Genomic DNA, 23,958 nt, shown 5'->3' with positions numbered 1-23,958 from the left:
TTGAATCCCCTTCCTTCTCCCATCCTGTGTAACAGCCTCTGCTGGAAGCTGGTGTGGGGTTTTCTCTGCAGAATGTCTCGGTGGGAACAGCAGGTTATTCGCTGGGCCAAGTTTGAGTTTGTTTTGCAATCCAGGGCCAGCAATAGAAATATATTATTGCTGGGGTTTCAAGCATTCGCCTGGTGGAAAAGCTGCAGGAATAAGCGAGGTGTTGGTGATGCTTCCATGTGCTGAAACAGCAGCTTTGCCACCGCATTGTATGGGAGACCTGACCCAGGTGGAGGAGGGAGCCATGGTCATGGAGCAGGGGACGTTGCAAAGGGTTTGCATTCCTGAGCTGACACTGCTCGGCTTTTCCTGTCCTGATCTGGGCAATATCGCTCAGGTTTTTTGATGTGTGGATGCTGCTGAGCCAGGAGGCGGTACAAGCCCCTCGGGGGAGGATGCAATGCAAAGGGTCTCGGCAAAATGCAGACAAGGGGATGCAATTCAGGAAGGGTATCTAGGTGGGTGAGTACAGCAAGGGTTGTGGGCTGTTAGAGCTCTGCAGGTCAGGGTGGTATCACAGATCACCTTCCAGATTGTCATACTGGAAGAGCACAAGCACGTCTCACCCCTCGTGAGACATCCAGGCCTGGGCTCCTTGTTTTGTGAGGGACAAGGACGTGTTGGGCATTAATGTTGGGCTGCTGAGAAGAGCTGGAGGTGTTCAGGCTGGAGGAGACAGAGTGATCTGCAAACACACAAAACAGCTGCTGCAAAGTGGAAGGGAATAATCTGTTCTCAACGAACAGAATTAATGGGCTTAAATTCAAGCATCCAAGGCAGTGGTTGGCCTTTAGCCATTCCCGTTGAATTGGGGGCTGGAATAAATTGCTTAGGGAGGCCATGGTGGCGGGAGGAGGTGGTTTGAAACCTGCAGCTCAGATACTGCTTGGATACAGCCCAACCTGCCTTGGGAGAAGGCTGAGCTGTGGGATTTTTAGGTCCTTTCCAGCCCTTTTTTTTTAAGCGTTTCTGGACTTACCATTGAGAGCAGCTTCCTCACTTATTCTTCTCATTTGGTCTCATGCTGCTGGATGTCCCACCGCCCAGCACAGACCTGCACAACAGAAGCAAAATGTGTAACTCAGGCGGTGACATTTCAGGCTCCGGCAGAAGAAAGATGTTAAATCCCCCTGTCAGGGCAGCAGAAAATGATGCTTGGGAGACAGGGATCATGACACTGAAATGACATGTGTCTATCATGCTGAAAGTCTGAGCTAGAGGCATCGTGGTCCCTCATTTCTGATTACCGTTGCCATACCTACAGCATCCCTGCTCCTCCAGCCCCGCTGACAGCTCTGCCAGCAGAGCAAAAGTGTCGGCACCTGCAGCAAAGGGAGAGGGAGCAGCAGCATCCGCAGCCCGTGAGCAGCCGAGATGCAGGAAGGACCAACCGACAGATCCGCCACTGTTCCCCTGCTGTGGCGGTGGATAAATCACCCCCACACACAGCCCTGGAGCTTTCTGCCTTCCTATTCATCTTGCAAGCTTTCAGCGCAGGCTTGAAATCACCCACACAGCATTTCAGAAGAGCTGAACACAGTGTGTTTTGCCAGCGGACTGCACCGTAGGACACATCTTGCCAGTCCAGGAGAGAAAAATAAAAAGCTGTGAGTGATGCCAGCCCTGAGCACACAGCAGTGAGCAGTGCCGGGCCGGAGCGGGCTGTCCTTACCTGCTGGCGGAGATGCCTGTGAAGCACTCAAGACATGACAGGCAGCGTTAGGAGCCTGACAGGCTTTCGGAGGGGAAAAGCAGCAGCAGTAATTGCACCGACATCGACCCTGTTGAAGTCTGTGGGACTTGCAGATGGTCCAGCACCTTTGATAATGTGACCTCATGCGGCGGCAGGGAGCTGGGAGAGACACAGAATCATAGAACCACAGAATAATTTGTGTTGAAGGGATGTTCCCAGCTCCCCCAGTGCCACCCCTGCCATGAGCAGGGACATCTTCACCAGCTCAGGTTGCTCAGAGCCCCGTCCAGCCTGGCCGGGGACGTCTCCAGGGATGGGGCATCCACCACCTGGACACGGGTCCCAAAGGAGGAATGAAACCGTCATTTCTCCTCGCTGAGAGCCCGGCATTCCTCAGAGAGATCGTTGGCACAACCTGGTGTCTCTCCCCAAGCACCCAAGTTAAAATCACTGACCCATCAGACATAAACCTCCCGCTCAGGGAGGAGGGCTCGAGCTGCGATGCTGGAGGTAAATAGCCACTAATTCAACATTAATGGCTATTTCAAATGAATCCTGGGCAATAACAAAGGGGCACAGCCTGCATGTAAAGGCGCATGGCAAAGCCATTAGGATGCACATCATACTTTTTAAGTGCTGTAGCTGTGAAGCAGCATGTTCAGTTTTCTCACATTCATAACCGAGGGTGGAACAGATGGCGAAGGTTTGGGAGGAAGCTAATGTAATACAGAGGAAGAGATAATATGTGGATTTAAATAACCTACAATGCCAGCAACAATTTGTTCTAGCAAGAATTGCACCGTGCTCGCAGGGTTTTGTTCCAGTGGCCTGGCAGGGAGGGGGTGGTGGGACAGGAGCAGGGGAGTCACCGACCCTGGAGGGGTTGAACAGATGCAGAGATGAGGTTCTCAGGGACATGGGGTAGTGCCAGGGGTGGGTTAACAGTTGGACTCGATGATCTTAAAGGTCTTTTCAAACCAAAATGACTCTATGAAGGAGGTGCAGGACAGGAACGGGAGGTGCGTGGTTTGTGTCCCAGACTCCTGCCTAATGCTGTGACCTCGACTGCACCTGCCAGCGAGGATCTCAAAGCATTTCCAACTTTGCCAAGTGTAGTGAGTCCCTGAAGAGGAGGGGAAGGCTTAGGGGGAAGGATTTATCCCACAGTTCTCATCTCCCAGGCAGTGGGGCTGTTTCAGGAAGGTGCCTGCCAGCGAGCGGGAAGGATGCTCTTAGCTGGGAAGGGATATTTTTGGCCTACTTGGAGTATTCCTGCACAGAACTGAGGTCATCCTCGCAGGTTAGCTCATTTTAAAAATAATCTGCTGTAAACCAGCTCTACACACACCATCAAAGAGCTCGGTGGGGTGGCTCTGCATTGGAGTGGCAGCTCCAGCTTTGGGCAGGAATGGGGTGAGGATGCAGGTCTTGCAAAAATACAGTCTTAAAATTATCACTTCTCTCCCCACAGCTCTTGATTTCTGTCTTAGAAACGTGGCTGGAACAGCTGGGGGGGTCCCTTGGTGTCCAGCCTCTTGTGATGTGTGCCCAGATGGGGATGCAGTCCTCTGGAGTCAGAGGTATAGGTTGCTATATGAGCTATGAGAACTTTGTTCTTCTCAGTTATTTTTCACCAACCCCTTAAAAAGAGGTTCCCAGAACTCCCCTTCACTGGGGCTGCACATCAGTAATTGAAAATTGCTCTTACAAAGGTCATTTCTTGAGGCCACCGCTCAATAACATTGATGAAATTCAGCACTGCTTGGTATTCGCTATCAGGGGACTTTGGGGTTTCAGGATCATCAAGCGGGTGCTACAGTCATACAAATGCTTTAAAATTCCATTTAAAGCCATCTGATCTTTCTATGTCTCTGTGTGCACTGACCCCTGCACACACAGCACAAAGTCACATCACTTGTCACCATTCAGGCAGATGAAAATGGAACCAACACACCAGGACCAGTGTCAGTGTTGTCGGATTAAGGGACTTACGTGAACGTCACCATCTTTTCTGGCCTTAAGAGACGCAAAGCTCAAGCCGGTGCCTGAACGCTTCACAGGTTCCTAGAGCCTTTGAAAATATCTAAAACGGGAAAGGAAAAAAGGAATTGTTGAGGCACTGGAAAGGGAAAGAGGCTTTCTGAAATGCCAGCGACGCTTTCATCCATCAGCACAAAACACATCACATTTTTAGGGTTGAGGAAAAGAAAAAAAGAATATATCTCCTTTTCTGCAGGTGCTGAACATCTGCAGCTGCTAAAAGGGATAAGAAGTGGTTTAGGCAGAGAGAACCTCAGCACGCCAGTGAGAAGGGCCAGTGTGCAGGCACGAACAGAGCCTGATTCATCTTCCTGTCCTCATTTAGCGGGAGCAATCGCGGGTGTTTAGATGGAGACTTCTAGGGACACGTTATGGTCTCACTAAAGGCACCATGGAGATGTGAGTAGGGTTGAGACTTGGCCCTTTAAAAATCCCCCTGTCTCATCTCATTGAGAAAGCCTGACCACAGTGCAGCAGCCAAATAAACCCCCACCCCGGCCACCCCTGATATTTTCTCCCATTGTCACACGTTGGATAAAATCTCCATGGTCTCAGCTGTTTGCTTCTGGTTCTGCCTCTCATTGGAAACAAACCAGGGGAAACAGTTGCAGCAAATGGAGTTTTGGAGGCGTCTGCTGGGTTGGGGATCTCAGAGACCCCCCTTGTCACCTCCCGGTACCCGCTGGGGAGGATTCCAGCAGCTGCAGCATCTTCCTTGCTCGCTCGCTGTGTGAGGGGCGTATTTTCCATCCAGATATTCTGAGCAGGTTTTTGCTGTCGCTGGGGAAAGGGAGGTGGAGCAGCCAATCTGCAGGCAGTGCTGGGCAGGGATGGAGCGAGGCGGGGGGGACGGAGCACGGTGATTTACCCCAGAAACGGCACCTCCCTGCTGATGCCAGCGATGGATGCTCCTTTTTTCCAGAGGTTGCAAGGTTGTTCTTGAAGGGATTGACCTCGGGTGGAGTGGTTTGGTTGTTTTTTTTTTTTAAGAAAAGTTGGGCACCTTGAGCCCTCAAGGGTGTAAAATTAGATAAAAATAACAGCTGGATGCCTGCTCTGTGCCCAACAAGCATCCGCTGTTTGAGTGGTGAAGCTTCACCTGCATCTCAGACCGGGTTCGATGCTGTGCATGGAGATGCTCCCTTCTATCTATGGACCAGTCTGCTGGAAAGGGGTCTGGGGACTTTTTTGTGGTCAGCCTCCTTGGGACTAAACCCTGTGGGTTATCCTTGTGATCCTCTCAGTCTTCCCCCTTCAGGTTTTTCCATTATTATTATTTTTTCCCAGCAGGAGCCTTCCCCAGGTCTCCTCACACAGGCGAGTCTGGGTTTTCCTTATTTCTCTTATCTCAACCAAACAGGTTCAAACCCCAATCTCAAAGGGCCGTGGCACATACACATGTCCATACAGGTATAAACTATAATTAAATGGGAATAAGGAGGATCAGTCCTGCAGTTGCCATCACTCCTTTAGAAATGAGCCAGTCTGAGCATCCTCAGTGCACAGGAAGAGCTGTCACAGGCACAAACCGTTTGGGGGTTGTCTCTTTTTAAAATAAATAATAATCGGAAGCTGTTCATCCTCTAATCTCTTTCATGTACAGACACCGCAGGCGTTACTTGTAACAACACGAGGTAAATAATGTTCAGACAGAAATGTGATGTTTAACTTGACAGGGTCCTTTTAAAACCTTTTTAATGTCGGGGGCCCTTTGATGTACCTGGAGGGATCACCTCGCTGACATTGCTCCTGTCAGCCGGGATCCATTTTAGGGTTTTGAGCCCAACTCCGCATCTTCCAGCTTTGAAAAAGTTGGGGCCAAACACCAGCTTTTGACTGTAAGAGAAGCAAAAAAATGTTGCAAACATATAGACATATAGACATATAGCTCCAAACATCCAGCTCGCTCCCAGCTACCAGAGGTCACAAAAAAAAAAAAATATTAAAAAAAAAAGAAAAACTAAGAGACACCATCTTGGGGTAAATCCCTGCGTTCACGTTAGCCACTTTTTTCCTGCAAAAGCAGGTTTTTCCCCCACTCAGTTACACACCGGTATCCAGTGCCCGTCCCTCTGACACGTTCAGCATCTCCTGGGCTCCTTCCTCGAGTCGCAGGAGATGCTGCAACACGCTGGAAAAGGCAAAGTGAATCCCTCGTGTTTCTTTTGCTAAACGCTCCTTAACCGTTTCACAGCAGCCTCTTCCTGGCAATTCTGTGACAATTCAGCACAAACGTCACGGAGCTGCTAAGTTTTCAGCACTTTCCGCAGTGCTGAGGCTAGAAAACAATGCATATATATATTTTTTGCTGATCCAAGTCCTTAGTAATTACACTTAATAGATCCCAGAGGGATTCCTGGGTAACCTGCACTATGGTTTCCATGGCAGAGAGACAGAGCTTGTACCCTGCGATAACAGATAATAATGGATTGTTAATGCTTAAATTAATTATGCTACAATAGTATTTGTAAACCAGCTGTCCCTTGTATTCCCAGTAAGACTCCTGAGTTGCTACACAACAGTTAAAGGATAAAAACAAACAAGACAGAGGGGCAGAAACAGTGGAGCCACCATCAGAGCTGCAAAGTACCAAAAACCGCAGGCTGGAAGAAACCTTCACTCCTTACTTCTAGAGTCATAATTGCCGTTATTACTCCTGTGCCATAACAAGGGCTTGTTCACATTTTAGTGTTTTTATGGATTTGGGTCTCTGTTCTAACCCTCTAGACTTTGAAGGAAATCTTAGTCCTTGGAGACTGTCCCTGTTGATGCAGAAGCTGTTACTGGTGCACCATGCCCATCCTTGGCAGATGTTTCCTTCCTCCTACCAAGGAGCCCAGGGATCTTACTATAAAACCCAAAAATATAAAATCCCAGCCCAGATGAAATTTGCCGTCACCCGGTGCGCTGGATGATGTTTAGTCGCACCAAAGCTTGATTTAATTTTTCCCTTTCCCGGAGCCAGGCTGGGTTACCGTTCTGGGTGGAATTCATCTCACGTCACTTGGTCTACAGACAGCCTAGCTGGTGTTAGCACAGACTAGATGTCTAACATTTAGACAGCTAAAATTGGGTGAGAGGACGCTGCCAACTGGCGTCTGCTTCCCAGTGAAGCGAGTTCTGGACTGGCGGGCACTGCGCTGGGAGGCTCCGCAATGACAGGCAGGGCAGTTCGAACAAATCCCTGCGGTTCCCAGCGCTTTAGCGCTGCTATTTCGGGGCTAAAGAGAGTGTTGTAGCTTTCTAAAAAAAAAAATACATATAGTTAAAAAAAGAAAAGCTTTGCAGGCTGCTTTGCTGTCTGTGACACACAAACCCCAGGCTCGGAAAATCAACTCGACCTCTGGCTTTCTAGCACCCCAGAGCCTGTGATACCGCTGGCCTTAGGGATTCCTTTGGGCTTTTCTAAGTCTTGAGAAGCCCAAAGATGAGATAAAGCACCACCGAACTACTAAAGCAACATGCAAAGTTGCAAACCAAGGGTTATATCTCTTCCTTCTGAAGGCAGGTGGCTCACGGTAGAGGACGAGCATGTGGCGTGAGGAGCTGCAAGAGCTGCGAGTTCTAACGCCACGGCTGTGGCTGCAGTAAAAGGGAGTTCGCTGACCTATTGCCAGGCTGGGCTCAGCAAAACAGCTCTTCCCAACTCAGAAGTGATTCATCTTCTACACTGAGTGGGAATTGCTTCTTAGGATGGGATGACACATATCCCAGGACATCCTCCCATCAAAGGGGAGAAGGGCGAGCGTTTCCTCTGAGCAGAGGTTAAGGCACAAAGACCTTACAACTTAAAAAGAAGCCAGACATAAGCATTTAGAAGTGCAGCAGGATTTGTAACTGGAGCTAAAACAGAAGCTTCAGAGTCATAAAGCTGCTTATCCACAGCAGCTGCCACCATCTCACCAGGGGAAGCAGCCGGACCTGCAATTGCTGCCTGGAGAGCCCGAGTTGGAGTTCACACAGGGAAGAGGCTGTCAAAGAGAGGGAACTGTAAAAAAAGCAGGATTTGTAGTTTGTTAGACAGTGGGATTTGAGCTGTTCAGTTTGCAGAGACCCCTCCCAGGTCATCCTATTTCTGGATTGCATTTGCTGGCAAATGTGGAAGACCCCGCGTATGTGGCAGCAAACCCAGCATTTGTTCCTGCCTGTGCATCGAACGGAGGATGCAAGATGCAAATAGGTGCAGACTGAAGCATGGAGCCGAGCAAAAACATTTCCGCAGGTGAATCCAGTTGCTGCTGATGCAAGTGCGTGGCTACACATTGCTTATTTTGTTCTCTTCCCCCGTTTTTCTAGACGAGAGGTGTACTGGTGTATATATGAAGGGCGTGCTCCCTCCCAGGACACTTCCCATCAGTATCCCCTGAACACAAGTACCAAAGGGTTGGGATTTGGGTCAGGCCAACAGCTCCGTCCCAAAGCGTCTGTGTTTGTGAGAGTAAAAGCTCAAACACCAGAGAATGAAGAGGCAGCCGGTCCTGCTCTGTGCTGGTTATCAGGGAGAAGAAAGCAGCGTCCAGATTACCCCGGGTTCGTGTCAGCTGGTGCATGACTTTGCCTCCTTCACGGCAGTGGAATGATCTAATAGTCTGAGCAGGAATGGTGGCTGCTGCTTTGGCAGGAGAAGCCAAACGGCGAGTGGACGGAGGCTGATGCGAGAGCAGTTAAATCCTCCCTGGCTGCGAGGTGGAGGGAACCGAATGCATTTTTGTGTCTCTGCGGTGCCCTGCCAACAGAAACAATGACAGCGATAATCGCTCGCAATCTGTTATTATATTAACACGAGCTCAAAAAAAAATAAATCGTAAAACCCAATAATCTTTTGAAATGAAGCTAAACCCCCCAAATGTAAATACCACATCGCATCGCAGCACTTGGCAGCAGCCGGCTGGGGCTGGGGGGGAAGGATTGGCAACAGGGGGGTGGTTTCTGCCTTTGAAAGGCTTTGCGTGGTTGCAGGCGGAGAGATTTGCTGGAAGCAGTCAGGCATGGATACCTGGCTGCCAGGAGAGGCTCTCTGCAATCCCTCCATTTGGTTGGCTTCCTTTGACCCTGTTGCTAAGCTACAAATATGCTTTTCCAGCAAGCTCCAGCATCCTCGCTCCCACCCACTCCCAAATGCGAGCTGAATCAGCCTGCTCAGAACAGAAACCATCTCTGGACAGCAAGGAGCCTTTTTTTTTTTTCCGAGCAGCTCTGCAGAGTGGTACAGGGACTTACCAAAAAAGGGCACCCACCCCTGCCCCATGCCAACCCAGCAGCCACAGGAGACTTGTTACCAGGACAGGCACACAGAGAAAATAATTTATACCATTCCAGGCGATTAAAGCTGGCACAGCTCCGTTGCAGCAAGAATAGACGAGGATACCAGCTACTCCAAGAAATAGCTACCACCTACCTGCACACACGCGCGCTCGCCCTGATGCGAGCCACGTTCACGCGTTGTGACGGCAAATGTTTTATGGCAGGGACGAGGTGGCAGGGGGATGGTTTTTTTCTGACCAGTGTTCTGCAAAAAGCTGCATTGGAGGGTTGTCTGCAGTCCCAAGGTAGGGTGGCCTCTTCCTGTCGTTCCTGGGGTGCTCGTAGGGTCCAACAACCTCCTTGGGTCCAGCACGAGGTGTCTGGGCAGCCTTGATGCTCACGGGCTGTGCTTCAAGAGTTAGTAGGTGCCCCGTCCCTGGAGACATCCCAGGCCAGGCTGGACGGGGCTCTGAGCAACCTGAGCTGGTGAAGATGTCCCTGCTCATGGCAGGGGGGGCACTGGGGGAGCTGGGAACGTCCCTTCAACCCAAACTACTCCATGATCCTATGATTCAACCCAGCCCGTGGTGGGTGTCTGACATGGACCAGCTGTGATGCAAGTTGCTGCAATGGTTTCCATGTAGTCCCCAGGAACTTAATTTGGTCCATAGGAACCTCAGGAAAGGTTATTAGAGCTTTCCCAAAATGCAGCCTTGACACAGACCACTGGGTACTGCCCTGACCTTTGCTGTTATCGGGAGACCTGTACAAGCAATCATGTTCAGTGGAAAATATCCTTTGAAGACTCCTCCAAACCATCCTCAAACAGCTATATGATGCAATATATATGGGTTTTTTTCCTTTTCATTGACCACCCTGGGTAAGCAACCGATTTTAGCTATTTTTTTAAGGCCAGATTTCCTATGTTCATTACCTGGGGGAGTCCATAAGCAACTGCTGCCTTACTGGATGGGTCCAGTGGGTGTGAATCCAGGTGCCTGTGTGGCACATGCTGCGTCAGTAGCTCCCATTGGGACTTATGTGCCATTTGTGCTAATGCACAACAGCAGAGTCTGTCCCAAGACTTGCTGGTGTACATTATCTATTGTGGTAAATGGGAATTTAAATTTCTCCTTTTCCTGGAGAACAGGAGCTGAGGGGAGACCTCCTGATCTCTGAACTGCCTGAAAGGAGCTTGGAGCCAGGGGGGATCGGGCTCTGCTCCCCAGGAACAAGCGACAGGACGAGAGGAAATGGCCTCAAGTTGCACCAGGGGAGGTTGAGGTTGAATCTTGGAACAATTTCTTCCCCAAAGGGCTGTCGGGCATTGGAACAGGCTGCCCAGGGCAGTGGTGGAGTCACCATCCCTGGAGGGGTTGAATGGACACGGAGATGAGGTTCTCAGGGACACGGGGTAGTGCTGGGTTGGGGTAGTGGTTGGACCTGATGATCTTGAGGGTCTGTCCCAAACATAGTGATTCTATGATTCAGAACAGATGGAAATTAAGTGTAGAAGTGGCACTGAAAAGCCAAGTCTGGCAGCTTTGCTGTCACTCAGGCATATGAGGGACAGTGGTACCGGGGATGTCGGTGTGGGGAGGGAGGAAAGGGGCTCCTGGCAGAGTCCAGGTCATTCCTGTCAGTGACACAAGACAGGGATTTGTGTCTGTCCTTGCAGAACGAAGCATCTGCCTTTGGGACATCGCCCTTAGATGAAATACTGAGAGGTGACCTGTTTATTGTCACGGTGATGGAGGCACAAGATCTGGGTTTAGGTCCCAGCATCTCCCCATCGCTCACCTCATCCCCCTTCGGGAGATCTTCATTCACACCTTCCTCACCAAATCAGCAGCCTGCAAAAATTCAGCGAGGCTCCTCAAGCACTTCGGGATCATTTGCTGGAGGGTGTAAATCTGTTCTCTGGGGTCTGCTCACGCTGCGACCTCCCGGACCCAGGGACAAGGCAACCTCACATGGACTTTCAATGTGTCCTCTAACTCCTCTCCTTCTCTTTCTCTTCCAGGGCTCAGCTCCAATCCTGGTAGTCATGGTGATCTTACTAAATATTGGAGTCGCCATTTTGTTTATTAACTTTTTCATCTAATTCAAGACTGTCTTGTTTGCAAAAATGACAGTTACATGTATGAATGGGAGAAAAAAAATACAACAACAAAAAAACAACAACAAAAAAATACACCAAACAAACAAGAACAAAAAGGGAGAAATCATAACTCGAACCGTCCTACGACAATTTCCGAGTCTTTTCACAGAAGAACAACAAATGATCGAGTCTCACTCACAGTTTGCCTTTTTTCCTGGGTAATGTTTTTTGGATTTTAGCCAAAATTCTTTGCTTGTATAACACTATGCTGTGTGGCATGGCAAAATGCTATCAACACTCTGCCCCCCCAACACTGGAAAGGATGAGAAGGAATCCCAACAAAATAAATCCTCATTTCCCTTCCCCTCTCCCCCCAAAAAAACCCATATATTCGTAACAACAGTAATGAACCCCCAAATGGAGACTAGATGAGGGGACCATGGAAAGATTTTGTGTGTCCGGGTCCTGGGATGCTCCAGGCTGAGTTTCCCAGGAAAATCCACAATAGCTTTAATGATAAAGCAAATGAGAGAGAAAAGCAAAATTGGGCAACTGGTATTGTTATTACTTGTCTGTTTGCAAATGGAGCAATGTTGCTGTAAGAAGGAGAAGAGAAGGAGCCCGGGAAAGGCAGGAACCCCATCTAGACGTGAAAGATGGGAGAAGGGCAATGGGCCCCATTTTGTTATGTTGTTTTGGGTTTTTTTTAAACAAAGCAGCAATTGGTGTTTTGCTAAATTTCTCGGGGTGGGGGGGAATAGGGAACACGAGGCGTGAGCAGCAGCCCCACCACCTCCTGCCTTCACTCCTCCCCAGGCTGCTCCCCCACGCAAGGCAGCAAAACCACCCAAGGCTCCTTTTCACTCACAGCTCATTTCTCCTGGGTAAAAATGTGTACCCAGATTCCCCCCAAAAATATGCAGGTACCTTCAGCAACACAAATTAAGTAGCTGCTGGTCACCGTGCGGTGCCGAGCAGCGTTATTGAGCATCCCAACCCAAACACACACGTGCACCGAGATGCTGGGGAGCAGACTGGTGGGGAAGGACCAGGGAGAGCGGGCTCAATTCTGATCCCCTCAGGATAAAAATGAAACAAAACAAAGCAAAAATCAGATACAACTGTTTTTCCAAGGCATCTGGGGAGGAGCACTGGAGCATGTCCCAGAGAGGAGGGAGAGGGTGGTGGGTTTGTCTCTTACATCTTGCTGTGGACTGTTTCAGACATCATGCTTGGGCTCTGAGCATGTAGTATTTTGCACTTTGTAATGCAGGATGTATATTCCAGCTTCCAACATGTCCCTGTAAAAAAAAAGAAAAAAAAAAAAAAGAAAAAAAAGAAAAAAAAAGAACATCATTGGCAATGGCAGCCTCCAAGGATGTATTCTTTTCTTTTTTTTTTTTTATGTCACTTAATTTGTTCGTTTATACCATCTTTGTAATATGCCTGCCTTGATTTTCTCCCCTCCCCTGTCCCCACTGATAATATGCATACTCATTAAAGATGCCGTATCCCTGTTCTGAGCTGTTCTGGTCCCAGTTGCAAGAGTGTGGTCTTACCTCGATTGCTTGGAAACGGACGGTGTCCCCTCGCTTTTCCACCCCCTTGGGCTGGTTCACACGGCTCGGTTGGGATTCGGTATGTCCAGGGACCAAATTCCACCCTCAGATCTCCCTGCGGCAGCTCCCTGAGTGTGGCAGCAACTGGGGGTGGGATGAAACCCCCAAAAAGTTATATTTAGGGGTGGGGGAGGAGGGAAAAAAAGAAAATCCTCCTCGACATTTCACATCCAGCGTTGTTGGGTAAAGCCCTGACTTGTGGGCTCAGCTTTGCTTTGCTTTGGTTTTAGCTGTTTTTCTGCTACCTTTTCAGCAGATTTCTTATTACACTGCACTGGATTGCTATATTTTTAACCAGAAATAAACTAAGGATTAGAGCATGTGCCAGTTAAATTCAGTTCTTTTCCTTATATGGTCTTATTCCCTCCTGTCGCGGCTTTTTCTTCCTTTCCTTTTTCAGGCAGAGGGCTATGGGTGGACAGGATCTATGAGAACTGAAGGCAGTGAGACCCCAGTAACTTTTTTCCACAGTATCTGTCCATCATCTTCATACCTGTTCTATTTTTTATGTGTGTTTTTCCTTTTCGGTCCTTAGTCATCTTTTTTACTCTTGACTGGTTGCTGCATACTTGAACCAAATAATGACATATTGTGATTGCAGCCGTAGGAACTCATCCATGTGTTTTGTAATCCTGGTTGCAGCTCTTTGTAATGACTCTCGAGGACTTTTTTTTTGGTATATTCAAGTGTGTGGCACAAAGATCCCACCAGGAGCAGGTTGAACAGTTACATGCAAACACAATATGATATTTAGATATATATATGTATAAAACAGCACAAAACCGCCTCTTGTTATCAATCGGATAAACGCACTGGTGATTTCATGAGTAGCTCTTTCACACTGGTGACCAACTGGTTATTCCTGCTCTTGTCCACGTACCAGCAGTTATGTACAAACATCAACACAATTGGATTTTTCATCTCTTTGTTCCACGGGTTAAAACCTCAGTTGAGCTGAGGTTTGTTCAGCATGAAAGGGAGCTGAAGACTAATATTAATTGGCTCCCAAGCCACATGTTTAAAAATAATGATTCCTTTATTAATCATGGGGAGCCGAGCAATTTGTCTTATTTCTGGGCTTTTCACATTTGCCCGGGGCCAGAAATATTCTTGAGAAGTAGCCCAGAGAGAGAAGTAATTCAGTATATTTTCCTGTCTTATGAGCCCTGGATTCATGCGGATCTACCTCAGGCACATTAAAACGTCTGTCATCGTGGCATATAAATCTATGTAAATTGTCCATACCTGCAGCTTTATGTCCACACTGACAGATGCGTGCGAACAGCTGAAGGTTTATATCATTTTTGTTAAGGCTGCAGTGGTATTTTTATGTTCCTACAGTGGAACAACAGCACCTGCAACACAAGGAGGGGCTGGAGGAACCAGCGCAACTCTCGCCATCCCAGTAAAAGCTTTGGGAAAAAGCCACGTGTCCCCCCCTGGGGACACCCGGGTCCTTCGGCCAGACCCCACCAGTGCGAGTGATGGTTCGACACCACATCTCTGGGGAAGGATCACGAACCTCCATCTGTTTGTGCCACCGCAGCTTCTCACCACCCATCCAGCGTCTGCTTGGCTTGGACCCGAGATGCAGATCCTCCGAGAGTCTCCAGGGCCTGAGCTTTCAGAGATACTGAGCTGTTGCAGCATCTATTTACCTTGCACGGAGTTACAAAGCCTCAGTACTGCTGGAAATAATAATAATAATAAAAAAAAAAATCCAGACTGCGTCAGAAGGGGAGGGGTGAGAGGAGAAATAATGGAATTTCGGTGATGAAGGACTTAATTGGAACCCAAGGACTAATTAGATGTCCTGACAGGCTTTGACAAATTAAAGGGGGATGGAAAAGGAGGAAATTTTACAAGCTGTCATAGGGTGAGGTTTGCTCCCGAGAATTGTTCTAAAGAAGAATGGAGCAGAGGCCGCCCTGGGTCTCCTGCCCGTGCTCCACAGCTTTGCTGTACGTGGTAAGTTCTTCTCACAGAAGATGGGCCTTGGAGACTCTTGACACCGTGGGAAGTTCTCCTGGCGCAAGGAAACGGTTCAGCTTCTCACACAGTCCCTCAATGAATCACATCATCGTGGTGTTGCCTCTCAGTGACCTTCACAGTGATGGTACCTGAGCAGGTCTGTGCTGATCCCAAGGCTTGGACCATCGCTGGAGACAACCAGAGGTACAGCAGGCACTAAATATATGCCTTGGAACAACAGATCCACCAGGACTGTGCCTCCTTCAGAAGCGTTTCAAGTTCTCAAGTTCCTTTTATTGCTCTGTTTTGACTAATATTAACCCATGGGCTCTTCACTTCAGCGCTACCACCAACCTGTTTTTCCAGGGTATTCATTAATACCTCCTGACCACGCCAAGGGAGTTCCAACAGGCAACAAACCCCCATGGCTGCTCCTCAGTGCCCAAAGGTCCGATATGTAACTCAGACACATTGTGAGCTCTGTCCCTTCATCCGAGGTGCCTCAGAGCTCAGGCTCCGTAACAATAAGGGAAATGTCACTCTCTAGATTGTGAGAGCTGCTGAGTGTTGCCCAAAAGGTTCTGTTGGATGGACGGCTTAGAAATGCTGTGCTGTGGGGGTGACACCCATGGAGGTGTCAATGGAAAATGAACTTTAGAGAGACTCCAGTTCATGCACAGGTGTTATTTGTTCCCCTTCGCTGCTTCCCAATGGATTCACAATCCTTATCACCTGCCTGTTTCCTTTTATCCCCAAATTTCCGTACAGTAGGAACAGCATCGATAGCGTCACAAGGCTCAGGCTCTCTTAGACTCAGCTGTTTTATCGTGACAACAACCCTCACCTCCTCCACCGGAGCAGTGTCCCCACCCCAGCAGCAGCTGCCTTTTGGTTCCTGGTGTTTGATGTTGTCAGAAGGCAGAGCTGTGAGATTTACTCCCCGAGCCCTTCAGCATGGAGCAGCTTTCAAAGCTCTTTTCTCGTCTGTGTGAAACGTGCAGTCGCTGTGGTTAGTGAGCAGGGATGGTGCAGCTGTTGGGCCAGCAGCTGTTTCCCAGCAGAAGCCCAAGCGTTCGAAATGCCTCTGTTGCCACTGCCCATCCCTCGGGCACCTGCTTTTGTAGGAACGTCTGCATCTTCAGCTTTTCCGTCTTGCCAGCAGACACAACATTCTCAGGGCTGCTCGGTACCGGTTGGACCCACCCATGGTATTGCTGGAGCAAGAAAGTAGTTTTGCCGATACAAAAGAGATGGTGAATGAACCCAGATTCTCTCCAAGACATGAGGAAGGATGGAATGAGCCCGGAGCATGACAAGTCTGACAAAGGAGCAATTTGCCAGCAGAAGAGCTGGGGGCTGGTTCATCTCCAGAAGCCACCCCAGCAGGTCGGCAGCACCGCGAGGAACCAGAACTCGGCGTGAGCGAGCTCGGGCTCCGCCGCCAGCAAAACCCCACGAGCAGAGGTGCTGGGAATGGTCTGTCCATCTGCAAACAGCACCTGCCTCTGGCTCAGCCCCATTGCCCTGATGCTCTCTGATAAAGGCAAAGCCAGGTTCATTCCATTCCATGCCCCCATCACACCACAGCACTGATGTGGAAGAGAAACAAGGTCAGCTTGAGCTACAGGTGAAGCCACAAACCTTCTACTGTGGCCTTTTTTTGTGCAACCCCTAAAGTAAAACACACTTCAGCTGGCACACTCCTTTATTCTCTTTTTCCCTTCCTAGCTGTGCATGTAGACACAACATACACATCCAGTTTCACTGTGCTATTTACAGCACAATTCCAGCATGTGTGTGACCCAAAAGGAAAGGGATTGCTGGATGTATTTTCCTCAAGGAGTTAAAAAGGTGTTTCCAGCCTTGTCTTTTAGCTGAAAAAAAAACCCCAACAGCTTGATTGTTTCCAGATACAATAACACACTGAGGTCTTTTTCTCCTATGTAAATATTTATATGTTCACCCCTTTACAAGGAGATGACTGAAACAATGGTCTTGTGGATGCCAAAGGAATAATTGAGTTTATCTGGGCACTCATACACTAAAAAAAGTACAAGCTGTTCTTTGTATGTGTTAGACAAGAATAACTACTGTTAGGATAGATGCTGCTGGAGTTTCTCTGTTCCTCGTTTTCCACCAAGTTGTAGCCCTGGCCCTTCTCTTGGGTATCATTTCAGATAAGCCACTTCACCCATGTGTGTCCTCCTGCAAAACACTCACCTTCCTCTTTAATGCAATTTTGGACCCAATACCAGAAAAAAGACCAGGTAGCTGACCCAGCAAGAGGCTTCAGTGGAACTTCAGCCATCACTCAGAGGAGCAAGGTACCATGGTGGTTTGATACCACAGTATCACAGTTTGCATTTCTCAAGACCATGGCAGAGCCCATCCTCTCCTGACCTCCTCTGTAGCAGTAATCATCAGTCTCCCTGCTTAGGGGAGAACTTTTACCTTTCCTCAGAGGTTTCATTTGCTCACCCAACACACGACAGCTTCCGAGGCTTCCAGTTGCACCAGTAAGAGATGGGCTGTGGTGTGCAGACAGATGTTCCAGCTGTGGTTGTGTGCAGCGCTCCAGGGAACGCTGCGTTGGTCCTGTTGGTTCTGCTGAGCAGCGGCTGCAAACGCCCCAGAATTAATTCCAGTCAACGCTCCAGCGAGAAGGGACCTTGTGTGGGCTCCAGTCCCCACACAAGCTGGTCCAGCCTCATTTTCTCAGAGCTGGCAACTGAGCCTCTGTTTTCAGGCCAGGACAGTTTGCCAAGACAGGATCCTCTCATCGTGCACCCTAAGGACGGCCACCGGAGCCTCCTGACCCAAGCCACCTACGCTGGCTCATCAAAAACCCCAGCTCTGGGAAGAACTGAGCCAAACTGCGTGCCCAGGGCAGCCCAGCCTCCCAGCAGAGCAACAACAGCCCTGGGAACCAAAGTGTCCCCCACAAAAGCCTCCACCATGGTCCCCGTGCGAGGCCGCACAAACACGCTGCTGCTATTGGGAGTGGGACAGTTGGCCCAACCCAAATCACAGGTTCCTTAGAATCACAGGTTCCTTAGAATCACAGGTTCTCTTCCTGTCTACAGCTTTTCCAGTCTATATCTTCTCCAGTCAAAACCTGGTACAATTAGGACCACATTCCAGAACCCTCGAGGTAAAGGAAGAAAAAACCTCAGATTTTCCTTGCACATGGTCCAGCTCATCTGATGCGTCATCTTCTCTCATCCAACAGTCTCTCCACCTGGGAAGGGGAGGGAGAATCTTCTCGTACAGAACTACACCTCATCCTTGGCACTGCCGCAACCCGGTCCAGCTCAGGGGAAAAATTCTTTCAGGGTGTGTATCTGTATTTGAAGAAGCAAAAAATGACAAAAGCGCACCAGGCAAAAAGTGAGTCCTTCCTCCGTTTGGTTGGGCCTTTGGAACGGAGTCCTGCACACAGGTGCTGTGATTTTAAAGCCACTATTTTTCAAACAGAAATAAATAAATAAGGACAATCATTAAAACAAAAATCTGCAAATGCAACTCAGTGGCAGATTCCCCAAAAATTGGCACAGAAAGCCACAGACATCGCGCACACACACAGATGTCAATGAGATCAAGGTATGGCAAACCAACCGTGTGCCAGGACAACAGGGCGACCAACGCTGTCAGCCGAGCCAGCGCTGCAGAGTCTCTCCTACGTTATCAATAAATGGTTTGTTGTCACCTCTCCCCTGTTACTTCACACACAAGGTACCTCCCTATCAAATACATTTTTATATTGATAATTAAATCACACTGGCAGCCCGCTCTGTTTAATATTTATTACATTCTAATTACCCTTGCAGAACCTACCGCTGCTTCCCCGAGAGCCGGTTCCCTGGTGATGCCTCTGCCAAAACACCACCCGTGGCACCCGCATTTCTCTGCACAAGGACAGCCCAGGCCTGCTGCTGCCAGCTCAAGTCAGCCCTTGTTTGCTGCAGCAGCCACACTTGTGTCCCATCTGTCGTCCCTACGGACCACAGTGCTGCCGGGCTGGAAAGAAAGCGATGGCGCGAGGAAAGGGGCTGAATCAGGGGTAAAAAACACCAGCCAACCAACTGAGCAGGGAAAGCCCACAAGCAAAGGCAAAACCTGCTACAGGTGACGTAAAAAAGGAAGAAACTTGTCCTGTTAAATGCATCAGGGGTTACAGAGCCTCTCACGCAGAAAAGGTATCAAAGGATTCCTGTTTCTCTAGGCGGTGCAGCCACACCTCAGGGCTGCTGGTGCATCTTACAACCGCTACCTGACTGTTTCACAGCGGGAACAGCGATCCCTCTTCCACAGCAGGAGAAAAAGAAATGGAAAAGCTAATACAGGATTAATTGAGAAAACCAAGATGATGTAACCAAAGAGGTTTATTGTAGAAACCCTTGAAGACACATTCTGGCTCCGGTGAGGGGAGGGAATGTGGGACCAGTGAACCATTATGATGTGCAGTTTGCCTTGACAGACTCAAAACAACTTTTCAACAAAAGCACGACAGTATTGTATATGCCAGGCTCAACAGAACAGGTGCTTGGACAGCAATCTGTTCCTCAAGACCCTCCCACAACCTCCAGGAGAATAACGGCATGTCCAGAGCGTTAATCAAGCAGGTGTTTGGAGACTGGTCAGCACAGAGACACCCACAAAACTGGCAAATGTGGAGCACCAGGATGGCTTCTGGACACGCTGACTGTCTGGCACGTCGGGCTGAGTTCAGTGGAGCAAACCGCTGCTCCCAGCGTCTTCCTTCACTCCTGGAACAGCATCAACAACATCTAAACAGAATCTTCATAGAAAGTCTTTGCCATGGCGTGTGCGACTTTCACCACGTTCTTCTCCTTGGCGTCCGGGCCCATGTTGCTGCGGGCCAGTCTGATCCAATACTGCTCTGTCCTGGACAGATAGTCCACGTGCTTCTCCTCCGGCTCAACAGCCGGGTGTTGCTCCTCTCCTGATACACAATGGGAGAAAGACAGAGAGGTCACAAATCGATCTGCTCTTCCATGTGTCAACCCAGCCAAGCTTACCCTTCAGCTAATGTGTTTAAGTGTAATAATCTAAAATACTATCAGTATTTAATGAAATTTCTCTTCTACCCCAAGAGCAGTGTACTGTGCAAACTCTGCTTTTGCTGGAAAACTCACCTGGATGCCAGGGAGACCTTCCAGGCTGGCAGCAAAACCAGCAGGTGTTGTACTAAAACCCACTTTACGTTAGTGTGAAGACAACATTTATCTTAATCATTACCTCCCTCATCTTCACTCTCCTCTTCAGAGCTCTCCTCTTCTTCCCCTCCCTCTGCACCTTCCATGTCATCATCCTCATCATCCGACTCCGACTCCTCCAGCCATTCTTGTGCCTCTTTGATGAGACAGAAAATAGAAAAAAATAAATACAAAGCCATTTCCCGCTCTGACACCCAGAACTGTCACAGGGGGTGCCAGGGCAAGGTCAGACAGATGTGCCCCTTAGAGCATAGCCCAGTGTATTCAGAGCGTGCAGCAAACACACAGCACATTTAAAGTAAAAAGAGAGAACCCAGCTGATGGCAACATGCTGCGCAGCACCCAAGACCTGCCCTGAGAAGAGGTGGACAGGCAAGAGTGTCCCTGTCCTCTGCCAAGAGGCCAAGGGCGGCACAGCACGACACACGGGCCAGAATGTGTCACCAGTGACCAAAGACGCTCCGCTTACATGTCTTGGTTTTCAAAGAAGACAGATCAGAGCTCACTCTCTACAGTGATCACAAAGCTCTGGAGCAGACAGGTTTCTGCAGTGACGGTGACCATACCACACCACATCACACATACTCCCAAGCCTTTTTCTTTCCAGGAAAAAAACAAAAACAAACCCCAAACCACTAACCAAAAGCTCATCAACACCCCCAACGAAGCTCCATACTTGTTGTTTTGTTTTGTTTTTTCTTCTTTCTCTAAAGTACAGCGCTGCTGGAAATCACATCCTGGGGGTTGCTACACCAAAGGCAGAGCGAGGGATCCCACCATCAGAACTTACTTGGATCCATCTCCACTAGCACTTTCCATTCTTCCATTTTATGTAGGTCGATGCTGTAGAGGTCACTGAGGGTGAACTGGCGATCGCCCACCTCAAACATTCCCCCGTACACATAGAGAACCCCATGCTTCACCGCCAGCATGGCATTTGAACGGGGGCACGGCTCCACTTGCTGGCCCAAGGCTCCATCTTCCTCCTCTTCCTCCGACTCAGACCTCTCCTTCTCTGCTGCAGGCCCAGAGATCACCTGCTTGATCGTCATGACAGTCCCATCTTCTGCCACCACCTCTTTGACTATCTCCACTGGGCCCTGTGGACGTTGCTTCTCCACCTCATCTCCAGCACCCTCTGCCTCAGCTTGTCTGCCACGTCTTCGCTTCTTCTTCTCTGATTTCGGTCCCTGTTAATAGCAAGAAAGAACAGGGGACTGCGTGTGAATTGTGTGCCTCTAATAGCATGTATGCCAGTTAATACAAATACTATGGATGCTCCTGGGAGGTAGCAGGGAGAATTCAATTATTTTTCACTAGAACTGTAAGTCTCAAGCGATAGACACAACCTCCTGCTCAGTGTGAACTTCTACCAGCCATAAAACCAGGAGCAATGAAACTCCTGGAGAACCCACGGCATGGAGTCGCTTCCTTTATTAATGGCAGCATGTGCTGAAGAGACACAAAACAGCTCTTTCGCTCCCTGTCTTGCAGGTGCACAAACACACACAGAATCCACTAGTCTGTGACAGGAGCAAGGGAAAATAACCCACCATTTTGTGAAATCAAAACAATTACTGGGTGCTAAATTACAGTGCATTACCAGGAAACACTCCAGGTCTTCGAAAAGGCTGGAGAAGACTCAGCTAGGAAGGCAGAAGCAAACATCTGAGTGCAAGTTTGCTGTTATTATGTGATTGACTTCTCCTTCTTGAGAACAAAGCCAGAAACAGCGGGGGTGGAGAGAAGGAACTTCAACCATGTCATTTGCACCTCACTCCCCCACCTTGAGACCAGTTCATACAAAATCAAATATCTGAGCTGAGGGCCACATTTCTCAAGTTCTGATGAGCCAAGGTTAATATTTCATCTCTTCTAGTAGCTCATCAACACCAGAGAAAAGAGGGAGGGCTTTTGATCCCAACCAAAGATCTTCTCACAGTAGCTTTTACTGAACTATCTCACATCAGACTTACACACCTGACCTGGAGCTGGCCTCCGGTAAAACACCATAAATATGTTTTCACGCTGCTTTGATTCACTTTGCATTGCAGAACAACAGGCACACACAGCCGGAGTCCTGGATGAGGGGTTCCCTGAACCCCACTCACTTTGTGCCCCCAAACAAACAGTCTGCAGGAAGCAGGGCATGGAAATCAGGAGGAGCTGCATGCTGGGGAAGGGAAGGGAAGGAAAGGAGCTGCATAAAGTCACAGAATTCAGCCAGTCTGGTAGCAAAAACCTGCAAGAGTTGCACATCCCCAGCTTCATTTCTACAGCCTCTCCCTCTCTTGGCAACCAGTGGGTCACTGATCACAGCAGCAGCCACATCTGGTGGCTCGGCTTCTGGAGCACCCTGAGTTATTAGAAAAAGAGGTTTGCTCCACACCGTGAGAACACCGTACGAGGCAAAAAAAGAAGGTCCAAAGGGGACATGTGAGATGACCAAGGAGAATGAACTGAATATATTTGTGTTATTTTTAAAACAAACCTTTAGCTGTCCAGGAAACCAGCGGTTCTTCCCGATGTCATAGAAATAAATATCATTGAAGAAGTCCCCTTCAATGGTCTCCTCCTCCTCTTCATCGTGGACGCCTCCAAACAGAAGGGAGCGGTTATTGGGACCAGTCGCCACAGAGAAGCCAGACCTGGGGGTGGGTTTCACTCCGGATGGGTTGAGCCGACTCCACACCCACTTGTCTGGTAATGGAGAAAAGCAAATATGAGCATCAGCAAAGCAAAATTCTGATTGTTTTCGTATCTTCCAAGGCCCTTGAGTTCACCAGCAAGTAACTCAACAACGCTTCTTGGACACTCTTAGAATTGCACCTTCAGCAACAACAATCATCAAACCCACTTGTGTTTCCACTTCAATCAAGCAGGTAATACACACATTCCTTCTACCCTTAAAAAGCCATCGTGTCGTCAATAAAATCAAACGCACAGAGCGATCTTCAGGGTGTGCTTTCTGGGGCAAGGAGCGTCTTGAAAGGTGTGTACACCTTCACAGGAGGGTGGAGTCCACACCAGGACTGGTTACAGCCTAAGAGTACTAAGGAAAGGAACCTCAGTTATCCCATGAGCTCACCCTCCACCAAATTCTCCCCACAGGTCCCTTCTACTACAGTATTTTATCTGCCAACTTGCACCACTGCCTTAATCCCAAGAACAAGTAAAGTTTGTTGTAAGGACCCAAACGCACTTTAAAAAAGGGCTCAGCAGCAGGAGAAGGCGTGTGCTCTAAACCCACCACTTTTTCTCCAGTTCCTTCTATTCTGGATTTCCAGCAAACCCCTAAAATGCAGACTGGGAGAAACACGTGCACTGGTTAGGCACCATGTTTCTGAAGGAACCACAATTTCAACAAGATAAACCATAAATAGGACGTAATGCAAGCAGGGTCTGGATCCAGACAATATATGTGACCAACTCTCCCCCTCAAATTCCATTTTAAGACCGTAAGTTTTAAATAAATCAGTCACAATTTTAACATTTTAGAAACCCAGCTCAAAGAACACTGTCCCATTCCCTAAGCCAAGGACAAAATACATTCCCTCCTGAGGAAAGTGATGGAATTCCTGTTTCTGGGGACATTCACATATAAAACAACCCATAAACCAAAACCCACTCCTAAAAATATCCCTGCACCAGGTGATCTCATGAGGTCACAGCCCAGTCTTTTATCTTTAGAGTCTATAAATGAGCCACCACTACCAGAGTTTGTCAAAACAAGGATTTCCAGTGCAGAGAATTTTGAAATCCCAAAGCTTTTCTGTTGTGAAACAGAAAAGCAGTGATCAAAATGTCCCAGAGAACAGAAATTTCAAAATGTTGTTTTAATTCCCTCCCACACACAAACCAAAAAAAAATCCCTAAAATATATTTTCATGTGGCTGTGCAGGCCAGAGCTTCTCACATAGTTATGCAAGGAGCCAAAGACCCTCCACTCCACCTCAGACTATTCCAGGACCAGCTGGGAGGTGTCAACACTGATGAAGCTGTGAG

The 23,958-nt window shown here is 48.7% G+C and overlaps 2 protein-coding genes across 2 annotated transcripts in view; one reads left to right on the top strand and one right to left on the bottom strand.

Moving 5' to 3' along the window:
* Positions 1-11,179, top strand: part of JPH3 (junctophilin 3) — a gene marked incomplete at its 5' end in the record, with an annotated part of 53,846 nt that extends 42,667 nt beyond the window's left edge. Inside the window, one exon of the mRNA XM_082062651.1 lies at positions 11,049-11,179. Coding sequence (XP_081918777.1) covers positions 11,049-11,129 — 81 coding nt within the window. The 3' untranslated portion in view covers positions 11,130-11,179. The remainder of the gene's footprint in view (positions 1-11,048) is intronic.
* Positions 11,180-19,080: 7,901 nt separating this feature from the next.
* The window catches only part of KLHDC4 (kelch domain containing 4), a 28,002-nt gene continuing 23,124 nt past the window's right edge, over positions 19,081-23,958 (bottom strand). The window contains exons 9-12 of the mRNA XM_082062370.1: positions 22,445-22,653; positions 20,744-21,143; positions 19,976-20,089; positions 19,081-19,679 (exon numbers count right to left, since the gene is read on the bottom strand). Of these exons, the coding sequence (XP_081918496.1) occupies positions 19,504-19,679; positions 19,976-20,089; positions 20,744-21,143; positions 22,445-22,653 (899 nt within the window). The 3' untranslated portion in view covers positions 19,081-19,503. The remainder of the gene's footprint in view (positions 19,680-19,975; positions 20,090-20,743; positions 21,144-22,444; positions 22,654-23,958) is intronic.

The sequence above is a fragment of the Streptopelia decaocto genome (genome assembly GCF_964273445.1).
Source record: "Streptopelia decaocto genome assembly, chromosome: 11".
Taxonomy (NCBI): Eukaryota; Metazoa; Chordata; class Aves; order Columbiformes; family Columbidae; genus Streptopelia; species Streptopelia decaocto.
Note: the sequence above shows the minus strand (reverse complement) of the source record. Positions and strands in the feature narration are given on the sequence as shown.